Source organism: Adiantum capillus-veneris, chromosome 19, assembly GCF_014529385.1.
Source record: "Adiantum capillus-veneris isolate H3 chromosome 19, ASM1452938v2, whole genome shotgun sequence".
Lineage (NCBI taxonomy): Eukaryota > Viridiplantae > Streptophyta > Polypodiopsida > Polypodiales > Pteridaceae > Adiantum > Adiantum capillus-veneris.
The window spans coordinates 61567825-61582645 of NC_140949.1; the positions used below are offsets into that span (position 1 = coordinate 61567825).

The window sequence follows — 14821 nt, forward strand, 5'->3', positions numbered from 1 at the left end:
ACATTTTGATAGCAATGGATTATTTGTCACGATGGGCAGAAGCCAAGGATGTCAAACAAATTACCAGTAAAGAAATGGAGAATTTTGTTTATGAGCATATATGCTGCAAATTTGGTGTGCCCATAGAACTATTTTCTGATAGAGGACCATGATTTAGAGGAGAGCTGTTTGATTTATTACGTGAGAAGCTCACTATACAACATAGGTATAGTTCTCCTTATTATCCACAATGCAATGGTCTCAATGAGAGGTTCAATGGAGAGTTGGTGAAGACCTTAACAAAGATGACCCAGACACATGGGAAGACTTGGGATTCAGAGTTGCCTTGTGCATTATGGGCCTACATAACTGCTATCAAAATGAGCACATGATTTTCTCCTTTTACTACTTGGTTTATGGTAAGGAAGCTTTATTGCCAATTGAAGTGGAGACTCCTACACTCAAGTTATTGTCATTGGAAAATGAAGAGAAAACAAATACTTGGCAAAAAAGGTTGTTGGATCTACAATGTTTGCAATTGGACAAAGTTTTAGCTTTGAACTACTATGAAGAAGTGACAAAAAAGGCTCAACTAAAGGCTAATGAATTCATACAGGATAAGAGAATTGAAAGGGGTGATCTGGTGTTGCAATAGAATAGTAAGTTGGACAATACCTTTCAGAAAAAAATTCAAATCAAGTGGGAATGTCCTTTTACTATTGTAAACAAATTTGACAATGACACGTATCAGTTGAGTGGGAATGAGTTGCAGCAGTTGTTCACCCTAGAAACCTCTGCTTGTCATGAATGATCAAGCAGGCTAGGGGGGGTTGGCAAGCTATGTTAGGCATTTCTTGGATGAGTATAAAGTCACTAGGTCATGCCAAAAATCTTGCCCACCAACCTCACGTATATATGTGTATATAGCCCTGCAAGTCTTAAAAATTCATGTACAAAGGTGTGATTTTGCCAAGCTTGAATGTTGATGTTTGGGTTGTTTGAGTCCCCAAGACATGGTTTTTAATGAATATTTTCAGCCGTGCTTTATAGCTCATGAATCGGACTTATACATCATGAGTTATGAGCATCCGAAGTGGGCGCTCTCAACTTAGAAGGTGATTGCGGGTGCATGCGACAAAGGAAACTGGGTCAACTTAATGATTGAAATTAGAAATGCTAAGGTTTGAGAATTTCAGAAGTAGCCAAGGACTTGGTCTCCAAAATCCATGTGTTACGGTGTGTCATTCGGTGATTGGAGCATCAAGTTATGCTTGGGGGAAGTTTGTCCGAGAAGCTCTTCTGCTTTGGGGGAAATCTGGAAATTTGTTGGGCACAAGAGATTTGGGAGAAATGAAGAGGAGGTTGCCATGTGGTGGGGGGATTATCCCACATGGGAAAGGAAAGTGGAGAGTGAGGGGTATATAGCCTAAAGGGGGAGCCCATTATGGGTGTATCACCTTGTGAGGAGCTCTCAAGGCTTGCTAATGGAGGGGCTCGTGGGCTCATGGGGAGGAAGGTAGCACATTTTTGGGTTCCCACCAGCCTGGGCAAGTGCATGGCTCCACTTTTTGGTGGGCCCGGCCACTTGCCCCCACCCCATTCCCTTGGTCAAAGGGTCACCGACACCTCATTTTTGCCCAAAAAAGGCAAAAAAAGAGCCAATTAAAAGATGCCCACAAAGGAAGCCTTGTCGACTGAGAAGAGAGAGAAGATTTTTGGGGAATAAAAGATAAGGGAGCCCCCATTTAAATAGTTGCAACACCTGCACAACTTCCACATAGCTTATTTTTGAGCAAGAAAGACTACACCCCTATGTTCGAGTGGCCATAACTCTTTCATCTCTCATCTATTTTTTGCCTATGGATACTCTACGGACATCTCCACGAGACGAGCTTTGTCTTGTGATGTCCTGAGTTTCTTCTAATTTTGAGTGTGTTCCATGCTTGATGGTTTTTTTTCAGAAATCTCTCAAAGTGGTTATCATAGGTGTTTTCGGCAGTGTAATAGTTCTTCCTTCTGACGGTGTGATTCGTGCAAGGCTATAGAGGCACTTGTTTTTCTTGCCGTTTGCATGATAACAATGTGACCTTGCTATGGGTTCCAGACTAATTGAAAATCTGAATCTTTTGACTGATTTATGCATAGTAAGAGCTATGTTTTGAGAGCTATTTGGCATTCCAAAAATGCATTAGTTTTTCAAAAGAAGTGTGATCCTCTAGACACAAATGCTGTCGTGAAAACGTGTTGGTGGAAACTCCATTATAGTAGGAGCCCAAATTGCAATCTACACAAGTACGGTTAGTTCGGGGGGGGGAGGTTGAGGGGGGCTCGCCCCCTTTGATGTATTTTTTCCTAGAAAACCCTATGCAAAGGATATTTCAAGGCTTTTTGTTACCTTTTGTGATTAATGCAATTCAATATCAATTGAGAACTTAAAAAAAAGAGAGGCCTTAAAACATTTCCCACATATGAAAAATAACGTAGGATTTATTGAAAAATTCTTAGGCAACAAGAGCTTGTTGTGTTATTAATAAGAAAATCACTAAAATCTAAAGTCACAATTTTATTTAAAATTTGAGAGTTTTGATACCACCAATGTGTCTAGACCACATGAAAAGTCCAAAAAAAACTTTTAAATTATACAATCTCCGATCGGGGTAGTTCAAAAGTTGTTTTTGAGATTTCACATGCTTTAGACAAATTGGTGGTGTCAAAATTCTCAAATTCTACACGGAATTGTAACTTTAGAGCTTAGCACTAGTAGCAGAACAAGCTCTTGTTGCCTATGCAATTTTGTATATATTGACAATGTATTCTTAGATTTTTTAATTTCTCTCTCTCACACACACACACACATAGCTTTGAAAGATCTACAAAGCCCATTCTATGAATGCTCGAGACCTGTTTTTGTAGCTAGTTAACCAATGAATCCATTTACAATTGACATAAGAAGAAGACATTTCTTTCAAATGAAAAAGAAAAAAAGAAAAAGGAATCTTTCATAATACATATCTAGCATTGTGATTGTTGATGGTCGTTTGCTTTAAGTCTATTTTAGTACCTCCAAGACACTTAGCTCTGTCAAAAAAATAGTATGAGTACAAAGATATTATTAAATTAGATTGTGTAAACACTAAATGATATTAAATAAGATACTATAAACACTAAATGATTTTTTCATGAATCGCTCGCTCAAAGATAAGATTGCTCAAAATGTTTCACTTGGTGAATGAATACATTCTTATAGAGTGGCTTGGAGTCCATGCCTATAGAAAATACCTAAACCAAGAGATAAGGATTCTTGGGTGAGCAATGCTCTTGTAGATATGGTGGTCATAAGGTTCTTGGACTCTCAATGCCTTTGTAACTCTTGATTCTCATTAAGAAACGTCTCTTTTCTTCTTATTAGTCTACTTTGTATCGATTATGTGCAAGTGAAGTAGATTACATTCTAGGTCCCTCATGACTCTTCAATATAGGAACGACTAAGTTCATGGAGATAATTCAAGAAATAAGGATCATCAACATTGGGAAACAAATGAACTCTGATGAGTGGAACAAGGCCATGGGCACCACAATGACTAAATTGCATGGGTAAAGGTGTGGGCTCATCCATTGGCATAGTGTGGCTCCCCTGTCATCTGATGTATCTATGATCCCTTGAAGAAGTCACGGCTCATTACAAACATGGCAAGAATTTGTATTTTTTTGGTTATGCTAATATAATCTACTCACTATTGTGAGTTTTGCAGAAAAAGATGGAATGTTTTTTTCTCCTCAATCTTTGAATGAATCTATGGATCTCATATGAAACTTCATAGATATCCGTACATTGTTTGGCCCACCATAACCAAATAAATCTTTGTAAGTCAATTAGACAAGGATTTGGTTTACACCTCTACTAAATGCTTGCGTAATAGATCCGCTCGTGTAACTAGTGGGAGGCAAGGAGTTAAAGGGATTAAATTTCAACATGGTAAGGACCTCTAGCTAGAACTCCTTTTTGACATCTTTTAAATAAATTTAAACATGAGAGGGGGTTATATATTTTGTTTTAGACCCCCCAAAACTTCACTTTACCCAACCGGGTTGGTGAAAAGGTCACGCCTGCCACACTCCAACATGAGTCTAAATTAGCGACTCCTCAACCAAATGACAGTGAGAAGGTATGAGAAGATGGTTTGGCTAATGCAAGCAAGGAAACCCCACAAAAGTTGGAGAAGCCCACCAAAGTCCATCACAACAATAGAATGGCCACTCCAAAATACCACTGTACATCCACGGCCCAAAAAAATGACGTCCCTAGTATTTCAAAAGATTGTTTTGTCTCCCACTTTTGGTAAGAAAGATGAAGGTTGGGAACACACATCAACTATTTCATGCAAGGGTGGTTTAAATCCCAGGACCTAGAGCCTGGGTGGAATAAAGAACTCCTACTAGATATCCACAAAACCCCCTTTCTATATGATAACATCTTTAAGGTTCTACAGGATGTCAACTTGAAAAACCTCAAGGTAAATGAGGAGAAGGGGAAAGGCCCAATGGAGGAGGACAATAGGAAAGAGGGCATTGAAGAGGAGTTCCTTGAGGTGGAGTAGTTTGTACCCCTCTCTCAGTAATGGAAGAGTTTGTTCTACAATCTTGGAATGTGAATGAGCTTAAAACTCCAAAGAAGAGCTCACTCTTCTAGGAAGAAGTTAGAAAGGAAACAATATCAATTGTTGGGAGATCCAAGAGCATCACCTTGTCGCTACAAGTAGAAGAAATCAAGCTGGTCTTCTACGGAGAGGGCACTGATGGAGTCAATGTCATACTTTCTATTATGGATAGGGAATTAGAGCCTAAGGTGTTCTTCAATCACCCTTCTGGGAGACCTCTAAAAGTTACAATTAAGTGGGTGAATCAAAATGTTACTATATTCAACATCTATGGACTCTACTTGGGTAAGGAAAGGGCTAGACTATGGTGCACTTGAAAGATATTCATGTTGGGAACGGGTATTGGTGGGAGACTTCAATATGGTGGAGAAGAGAAAAGACAAAATTGCATCCTCAAACATGATAGCCGGTTCCGAAAGGACCAAATGGTTGAGCCTATGTGAGAAGTGGGTGCTAATGGACTTGTGGGAGGTGGGCCCTTGGAATAGCATGCCAGGATTCACATACACTAGCCTGCAATATGCTAGAAGTGCATCTCGGCTAGATCACTGCTATTGTTCCCATCAAGCCAACTGGCTATCCTCATGGCTGGAAATGAAGGTAGTAACTTCTTATTGTTTCTTAGACCACCTATCTTTAAGCATGAAAATTAAAACAAAAAGAAGGAGAAGGTCAGGGTCTAAGAAGCTTCTCTTGATATGGGTTCATCTTTTTAAGACCCTCTTTTCAAAAGCATGGCCTTGAAAGCTATTAGCAAGATTCTAAAATATGTGGATTTAGAAATTCCTAGGGCCTAAGATTTATTCACCAAGAATATTCAAAAAGCTATCAAAGCTGTAAGCCCTAGAAGGAAGAAATACCACAAGGAGCACTTGAAGCAGTTCGCTATCAAAGTGGAGCAGTTAACAACTAAACACTCAAAGGGTTGGCTTTTGAAGCTGAGCATAAAAAGTGGCTTGAAGATAAGTGTCAATTGGCTAAACACTAACTTGAGGAGGTGAGGAAGGCCAGAATTCTATCTAGAGAAACCTTGCAAAAGGAGGCTAATCAAACTCACTTCTTTAGGGCCCTTAAAGCTAAGAGAAATTGGGGGCTTTTCTACTCGCTCACTGATAGGGAAGGAAATGATATTAATGACCTGCAAGGCTGCCTTTTAACCCCACTATTGTTCGCCATTGGGTCTCATTCTTTAGTAATGTTGCTTGATAGTGCTATTAGAGGGGAGATTCAAGAATTATCTATTTCTAATAATAGCCAAATCTTGGAAAATCTATTTGCAGACAATTCCCTTCTATTCCTTAAAGCATGCCCTCAAGTGGTTAGGAAGGATCTGGAGATTGTGCAAATGTACGCCGTTGCATCTGGGTCAAAGTGCAATATTGAAAAATCTAGATGGATCTTGCTTTTGGAGAATGATTTAGTCAATCCAACAATGTCGACTAGGGAGGTAGTGTCTAAAGGGAAGGTGTTCTCGCACATGGGATCCTTGTTAGGTGTGGACATTACCCACAAGCAAAGATTTCATTGGCTCTTGGATACGGTTAGGAGAAAGATGCATAGATGGGAGTATGTGCTCCTTCCATTTCCAAGCCATGTGAAGGTGATCAATTCATTCCTGCTCCCTTACATAGCCTTCAACAATCCTTTGCTTAAGCTGGCCAAATGCATATGGAAAGAGTTCTTGAAACTAGTGAAAAGATTCTTGTGGAATAATAATTTTAAAGACTTGATTCCTTGGTAGTGGATAAGATGGGATTCCATTGCAAGACCTATTGACCAAAGAAAAATCAGGATCCTTAACCCTTTTATTCTTGCGGAGGCCTACCGTTCCAAGTTTATAATCTCAATTGTGAAGCAAGACCAGACATGGGCTATCATGATTAAGGCCATGATGGAAAATGCCAAACTATGTTTGAAAGGGGGACATTGAAAAGGGCTGGAGGTGTATGACAAGTTGCTTGCCCCTTTTGGGCTACCCTAAAACTTGGTGGCACAACGGGCGAACTACTTTGCAAATGCAACAAAGTCCTTGGAATGGGGTGAATTAACAAGGTACTTCCACAACTCAATTACTCATTGGTCCCCTTGGATATCAAAGGCATGCAGCATGATGTTGAATCCATTTTCGAGGGAAATTACCAGAAAGATCAATAACAAAGGACTTTCACATCTGGGCCACTTTTGAGATAGCATCAACAATAGTTGGAAAGGAAAAGATCAATTGGCCTCCAAGTTCCACCTTATCGGGACTAAAAGTCTATTGTCTAGTGAGTTTTGGAATGGCTAGACAAAGGTGGGCTGCCCTCTTGTGAATCTAGGTTCGAGTGGAAGGCGTTGGTAGTGGCCCAAGAATAAGCTACCCTAAAACACCCTTATGATCTTGAAGGATTGTTTTTCCCCTTTGAATAAGCAATGGGGCAAGCAATGTCATGAATCAAGATGGGTGTCAATCACTAAGAACATATGGTGCTTACATTTTCCACTTAGGATGATGGATTTTCTTTGGAAGATGCTATGGGGACCCTTACTTATGGGTGTGAATGTACAAGACAGAGGTACTGGTCTTGATGGATGCTCTCAATGCAAACCGGCTAGGGAGGACCTCTTGCACCTATTTAAGGGTGCTTGGCAATAAGTGGATTGGCAGAAAAGATATGCAAATGGGTGCAAACGACCTAGCAGGTTGGATTCTTCAAGAACAGCCTCTTCTTGGGTTGGATGGTTTGTAAGAGCCAACTTCTGCTTATCAGCACATAGATTGTCATATTCTTCTAATTCCAACACGTTGGTGCACCCAAAGTTGGTTCAAGTTGGAAAGTGGTATATGCTAGGCAATGTGGCAGGAAGGTGTAATGCAAAAGGCTAGAGCAGGTATGGAGTCCCTAGGTAGACTAATAGAAGTGTGAATGTATACTAGATGCATTTTTAAAGGCCAAAAAGACTTCAAGAAGGGTCCAGATGGGATAGCAGGTAAAGCTGCCCAAAATTCCATGTTTGTGCTTTGGAGTGTAGTGTTTGAGGTGCTCTAGAAACTAGTCTAGACGGCTCGTCAAACAGACCAAGGTGTGCGAGATGTTGCAGTTTGAAGTTAGAAGGTTTAATAGATCTGGGATGGTTAAGGTAGCTAGGGATAGGTGGCCCAAGTGGATGTCATTGTTCATACACGTAATGCTTGAATTATGAGCCCGAACACCTTTTTGGATTGCAGATGGGAGCTATGGATTGCAGGTTATGGCCATTTAAAGTTTTTTGAGGGGTCGAGTTTGTGCCCACTTGACTGCATGGGGAATCATTCCATTTGGCATTTTTTTGGCCTTGACAGGGTTCTAGAGGGTAGCATGCATTGAATGGAGTCAATGGGGACTGACTGCGTCTCGATCATAGTCCAGACTAGAGAGATCTTGCAATTTGAAGCTGACGTTCATTCCCGACGTCATGCTGCCAGCTTGACAATTTGAACGGCCTCAAGAAGTGGGCCTGGGAAAGTCGGAGTGCGGCAAGCACATGAGATTCAAAGTCAAGAACTGGCTCCATCGATTGAATTTTGCAACAGAAGCATCGGGTGCCCAAGCAAGGAGTTGCAAGAGGTTAAAGGAGGCAAAAGAATAAGGTTTTTTAAAAGTTAAGTGGGGAATTTTCAAAGGGTTTAATGGGCAATTTATGAACGACTGCCATGTGGCAGGTAGCATAATCCCATATGTGCAAGGCGGTCTTGAGCACTAGGGGTATAAGTCCAGCCTCATGAGGCCTTTTAGGACTGTAGTAGGGAGTGAGAGCTCTCCTTTGGCGTGAAGCGATGGTGGTCCTAGTGGTGACACTATTCTGGCTCTGCGCGGTGGCGCATGGGGTGAAGTTGGCCCTGTTTTGGTGGTGCATGGCGGCGGCGCTAGTCAGCGGCGGCTGATGGCGACTCGACTCGGGATTGATGATGGGGCAAGCAATTGAATGGTCCGGTTCTCGCGCCCTCGAGGGGACCCTCTTTTGAGTTATTTACACGTTGGTGTGTGTGAGGGCAATGGCCTGCCAACACGTGTTGTGAGTTTCGAAGGTGAACTCTAGTGGATTGGGGTGCTGTGTACGCCTTGGGATATTCTTTTTTGTGCTGGGTGTGTTCCTCAATTCCCCCTCTCCATCTTTTGGTGCCCCCACTAAGGAGCGGTTTGATGCTCCTAGTTGATGTCGAAGTGATGATTTTGGTGATGCCAAAGGTGCAACCTTTAAGAGTAGATGCTGCTAGAGATGGCATGGTCCAATTTTCCCATTTTCACTGGGGTCAAAGATGCAAAAACCTGGCTTCAAGACTATGATTGTTCGTGTTGGAAAGTGGTCTATCAAGAGAAGAAGGTGTGGTACAGGTGTTCCCGCTCTTGGTTCGTGGTAAAGCGAGGCTATGGTTCGATTGTCTACGTGATGAAGAAAAGGTAGATTGTGAAGCCCTAGAGGAGGCTTTTTGAAGTAGGTATATTGTCAATGCGCAACTAGATGAGGTAAAGAGGAAGCTAGACGATTTGAAGCAAAGCTTGAAAGGTGATTTTTAAGCATTCAAATGGGAGTTCGAGGCTGCTGCAAAAAATGCCAGTTTTTAAAAGTTGAGTAAACTCATGGATTGCTTGAATGAGGAAGTGCGTGATAAGGTTGAGGTAGATGGCTTGGTGTCATATGAAGTAGTAGCAGCTCTAGTGAAAGGATAGACCAAGAAGATTTTGAAGAAGTGCAAAGCTAGACGGGGTTTGCCAAATGAGGTGATGTCCAGGTAGTGTGATGTAGTGGTAGTCGAGCCACATGCGGTGCAAAGAAAATTGCAAGTGCAAGAAGAACCAAGGGTTATTTGGCTACATAGAGACACGGTGGTTCCTATGCCAAGGATGCCGGCTAGAGTGGTTCCAATTGTGGACGATGTGCAAGTGATTTCAGAGTGGACAAAAGGATGTGCTGCCAAGTTTGAGTGCGGAAATTGAAGCTCCATTGAAGTGTGGTAAACGTCAAAGAGTGCAGTTTGCAGACAAGGTCAAATCGCTAAAGCTAGAGGATATTCTCAAGCTTGAGATAGAGGAGGAGATTGAGTCGAGTGACAATAGCTCTATGGATTTAGACACGATTTGGGAGACCGAGTCGTCTCAATCTAGGTATGATGAGTTTGATATCCTGCATGTGAGTAGAGAAGGAGTGAATGTGAGCATGGAGCAACATAGAGTGCAAGGCAAAAGGCATGATGGAGACAAAGTGGAGTGGTCTAGACCTACTATTGAAGAGTAGGTAAACATGATGTGTGATGCCATGCTAATGGCCATGATGATGAAGGTAGCTGTGGAATGTGCCATAATGGGGCTACAACTGCAGAATCTTGCCAGGAGAGATAGAGAAATTGTCCCTATGGAAGAAGACGAGAATGATGCAATAGAGAACGAGTTTCTCCATTCCTTGGTGGAGCTTGATGCAACGGTAGAAGAGGTACTTGAAGAGCAGGTAATTTCAGGACACAAACATGTGGTGCTTATCGACCTTGAAGGGGCAGTTGACGAGGTAGAGCTTGACGATTCTAGAATTGAGTGCATGGCAAGTGAGAAGGGCAATGCGGAGTCAAAGATAGAGGTACTTCCTGTGTGGCAAGTGCACTCTATTACGGGTGATGTTGATCTCAAGGCGGTGTCTAAGCTTTCCAAGGAGATCTGTGAGTGGTGGTTGAAGGGTATGCTGCTAAAAGCGGCTGTGCAATGGGCTGTTGAGCAAGTGAAGGATCTGCTGGAGGAGGATCTCACTTTACATGGATGGGGGAGTGGGTCAAGTATGTGAGGTATGTCCTTGACTGATGAGAGTGTTGATGTGTTTGGAAGTGCTTTCTTGCAAGTGGGAATTTTGCCGAGGAGTGCACATTGGAGTGATAGAAGTATGTTGCAAGTGGTTTGGATATGTGGTTGGCTATGTGTGTTTGGTGTTGTAGTTTATTGGTGCAATAAGCCTTTGTGTGGTTAGGCATAGATGCTCAACTAAGGGGCAGGCAATGATGGTGCAACCAAAGTTGGTCCAAGCTGGAAAGTGGTATATGCTAGGCAAAGGTGATAAGCAGGTTCAATGCAGAAGGCTAGAGCAGGTATGGAGTCCCTAGGCAGACTGGTGGTAGTGAGGATGTATGCTAGATGTGGTTTTTTAGGCCAAAAAGGTTTCAAGAAGGGTCCAGATGGGATACAAGTTAAGGTGCCCAAAATGCCATGTTTGTGCTCTAGAGTCTATTGTTTGAGGTGCTCTAGAAGCCGGTCCAGACAACTCATCAAACGAAGCCACGATGTGCGAGGTGTTGCAATTTGAAATTAAAGGTTTAGCAAATCTGGGACGGACAAGGCAATTGGGGATAGGTGGCCCAAGTGGACATGAGTGTTCATACACGTAGTGCTTGAATTATGGTGCCTGCCCACCTTTTTGGATTGCAGATTGGAGCTCTAGACTGCAGGTTACGACCATTTAAAGTTTTGCCAGGGACCATCTAACAGGGGAATTGTGCCATATGGAATTTTTTGGGCCTCAACAGGGTTCTAGAGGGTAGCCTAAATTGAGTGGAGTCAACGGGGACTGATTGCACCTCAATCAGAGTCTAGACCAGAGAGATGTTGCGATTTGAAGCTGATGTTCGTTCCCGATGTTGGTGCAACAAAGTTATGTTGGTCTATTAGAATAGTTCTTGCATTGGTATGGAGTCATGTAGATACAAGTCGAGGCGGTGAAGTCAATACCAGATGCCGGTAGCGGCAAGCTTGATCATGATGTGTATGCCAAATGTGGCAATTAGCAGGTCAAAGATTGGTTTTTAATCTCTAATGATCGATATGCTTGTAGATGCATAAAGCATGCTATTCGGTTGCTCTATGATTCGATCATTTGATTACGATGTTTTTTGGAGATCCATTTCACGTTGAAGCTAGGACGAGGCCATCTACCGTGGTTACATTGAGGGTTGAAGCATCCAATGCTTGTAGCGGCGATATCTCCGAGTATCAAAGAGATGGTTTGGTTCTCCAAGGCCAATTGTTATCTTCTAGCGGCCGTAAAAGTCGGGACGTCTTCAAACAAAGGTAATTTCTTCAAAGATTTTGGAGGTGATCGGCGTCCGTTGGGAGTCACCACTAAGTCGTAGGGTAAAAAAGTGGGTTTCTAAAATAAACACCACGCTAAAAAAGTCTGGACGAGCTGCAGACGAAGACCGAATTGTTGCCAGATGGTCGATGACCAGTTGTGTGCACCACACGGATGAGAAGCTACGCCAGGGGCAGCATGCGCGCCAGATGGAGGGAGTACCGAGGTGGTTGGAAATGGGCATGGGCTCGCTGGATAAGATACGCCATCACTGACACATGCAAGGAAAGGAGGTGATGAAAGCATCCAGTGTGCCGCCATGGGTCGATATGTGAAGGTTGCCAATATAGAAGGTCCTACAGGCGGCGTCCATGCAATAGAGGATGCAGTTTGAAGTCAACAAGTGGTGGCTATGCAATCCAAGGCCAGCAGGTGGCGCAACCAGATGACGGGAGTGGCAATGAGGAGATAAGGGAGAAGTGAACCCACTGGCATCCATGCAAGGGCTGAATTTTTCCATGGCCAACAAGTGGCGAGTCAATTGAAGGGGATTCAAAAGCTGGACAGTAAGAGAATGAGGGGATTTTTTTTTTGGGGAGAGAACTAGCCGATTGGGGGCAGCTTGGGGGGATTACAAAGTAGCACTACAGTTTGGGGGTCGATCAAAGGGGTGAGTAAAGCAAGAGAAGGAAAGTGTGATAGAGGAGCAAAACCCGTTGCAAGAAAAGATCGAAAGGGGATCGAAGGGGTAATCTCATATCAACAGGGATCGGATATTGGAAGAAGCCTTTCACCTCGCCATAGGAGGGGTTTCTTGCTCGGATTCGGAAATAAAGGCTTCAAGTGGGAGGCAATCGGTGTTCCAAAGAAGAAGGCTACCTTGACCATGCGTTACTCGAATCCAAGCTCCACATCAATGGCGGATATCTATGGTTTCATGTTTTTTGAGATTACTTTGTAAGCTTAAAGGGGCCGACCTCGATCGTATCTGAAGATGTCGCATTAAAGACTATCCTAACTCTAATCAAAAGCTCATTATTCTGCCCACTCCATCTATTGTGTCTTGGCGTCTTCCTTTGTGCTCAGAGCTCGGGGCTTGTGTGTGGACCCTTGGAGTTTGTGTATAGCAAGAGAGAGAGAGAGAGAGAGAGAGAGAGAGAGAGAGAGAGAGAGAGAGAGAGAGAGAGAGAGAGAGAGAGAGAACATGTGAGTGCAAGAGAGAGCAAGAGATGGGAGGGAATGATTGCCGCTATGTTATATTGCTCGAGGTGTGTGCTATGTGTTGAGCTATTGACGAGTTTGTGTAGGTAAGGTGCATATAGCTAGGCGGGTCTAGTCATGAATTGTGCAAATTACGAGCTTACTATTAAAGCCATACAAAAATTACAGTGTGTGTCAGTCTATCCGAGTGGCTTGGCGTGCTGGATATCTGCTGGGCTATAGAGAGGCATCTAGTTTGTGTATTGTGTGTGTTCTCATTTCCTCCATCCCATGAGTGGTGCTCCCACGGAGGACTTGCTGATCGCTTTGAAGAAGACAGTGCAAAGATCAACCAAAGGATACCATGGCAGCTCGAAGCTATGGCCCTATTTTCACAGGTGAGGAGGATCCAGTCGAATGGATTGCAGACTTTGAATTATACATGCTATCATTGCGGATGCCTAATAAAGATAGCAAGATGGACACTATTCCATTTGTGCTACGTGGCAAGGCGAAAGCATGGTTTGATACATTGCAGGGCGAGCCACGACACGCATGGCCGGCTCTACGGGCCAACCTCTTACAAAATTTTTGGAAGGACGTATCACCTATGGACTTGGACGCAAAACTGAAGGCTCTCAGGCAAGATGTAAGAGGAATTTAATGTTTTTCTTAATCGGTTTGAAGAATGTTGGGCAGAATTAGCCACATCAATGCAATTGGCCAACGGCGACTACTTCAAGATGGACAAATTTATGGCGTGCCTACATCCCAAGGTACAAGAAAAGGTGGATTTTGAAAGCCTCGAGAATTACAACGGTGCTGTAGCAATTGCTCGAGCAAAGAGCAGGAAGATCAAGAAGAAGATCGAGCAAGGTATGGTGGGACACGAGCAGCCACCAAGCCCTCAAGGCAAGGTTTGAGGAGACGATCAATCAAATCGTGGAGTAGCAGCTATTCCTTAGCAATGGGTACGTACTGTTCAAGATTTGTTAGAACAAATGCAAGAGTTTCATTTAAGTATAATGGACAGAGGGCATCAAATAACGGGAAGGGAAAGAGCTAGGCAGTTGCCTGGCCGTTGCTATAATTGCGGAAGGACACTATGCACCGGATTGCCCGCATCCACCACGAGAAAGAGGAGGTTTGTGCCCACTATTTGGAAGAGGGAGAGGACAAGGGCAATTCAACGGGCAAAGAGATCAGTAGTCTAACAATCCTATGCCTCCCGCTCCTCAAGGTAATGAAGAAGTTTATCGTGTTAACATAATTGGAGTAGATGAGAAGGTAGTGGATGTTTTGGCCAACAAGAGAGCACGTGAAGGAAGAGAGATGGAGACAGAACGGGAGACTAGAGCTTGCAAAGGCAAAGGGAAGGTCAACAAAGGTAGAGAGCCGGCAGAGACAAGCAAAAGAAGAAGGAGACGCAAAATCAAGCAATCCGACTACCAACTTGGAAGGGATCATCCAGAATATGACTTGGTGAGTGATGTCAAAAATCAAAAGGCTAATATTACTTTCGACTACCAACTTGGAAGGGATCATCCAGAATATGACTTGGTGAGTGATGTCAAAAATCAAAAGGCTAATATTACTTTCGATCAATTTCTTGCTTTAAATGCTAAATTACGAAATCAGTGGTCTACTAGTGCTAGCACCAGGCTTCCACAAACAAAAGCAAGAGTGCATACAGTGGGGAATCTAGCATTGAGGGTTGGGAGTCCAGCAGATGTGCTTCCGCTTGTTGATGTTCTTATTGAAAAGAAGATGCAGGTACAAGCATACATCGATGGAGGGGCACAAGTGTGTGTCATGAACGAATCTGCTGTGAAAGATGTAGGAGTTTAAGCAGTGGTAAGTTCTAATGTGTGAATGAGGATGGCCAACCATACCAAGGCAAGGTGTTTGGGCATAGC

The 14821-nt window shown here is 43.1% G+C and overlaps 1 protein-coding gene across 1 annotated transcript; it reads left to right on the forward strand.

The window, feature by feature from the left end:
- Window positions 1-14126: 14126 nt before the first annotated feature.
- LOC147434126 (uncharacterized) lies at window positions 14127-14753 on the forward strand. Its single transcript, XM_086490716.1, has one exon. The coding sequence runs from the start codon at window positions 14127-14129 to the stop codon at window positions 14751-14753; it is 627 nt and encodes a 208-aa protein (XP_086346842.1).
- Window positions 14754-14821: the final 68 nt, after the last annotated feature.

What these genes read in the sequence shown, in the direction of transcription:
- LOC147434126 (XM_086490716.1), top strand. Translation starts at nt 14,127, where the DNA reads ATGCCTCCCGCTCCTCAAGGTAATGAAGAAGTTTATCGTGTTAACATA.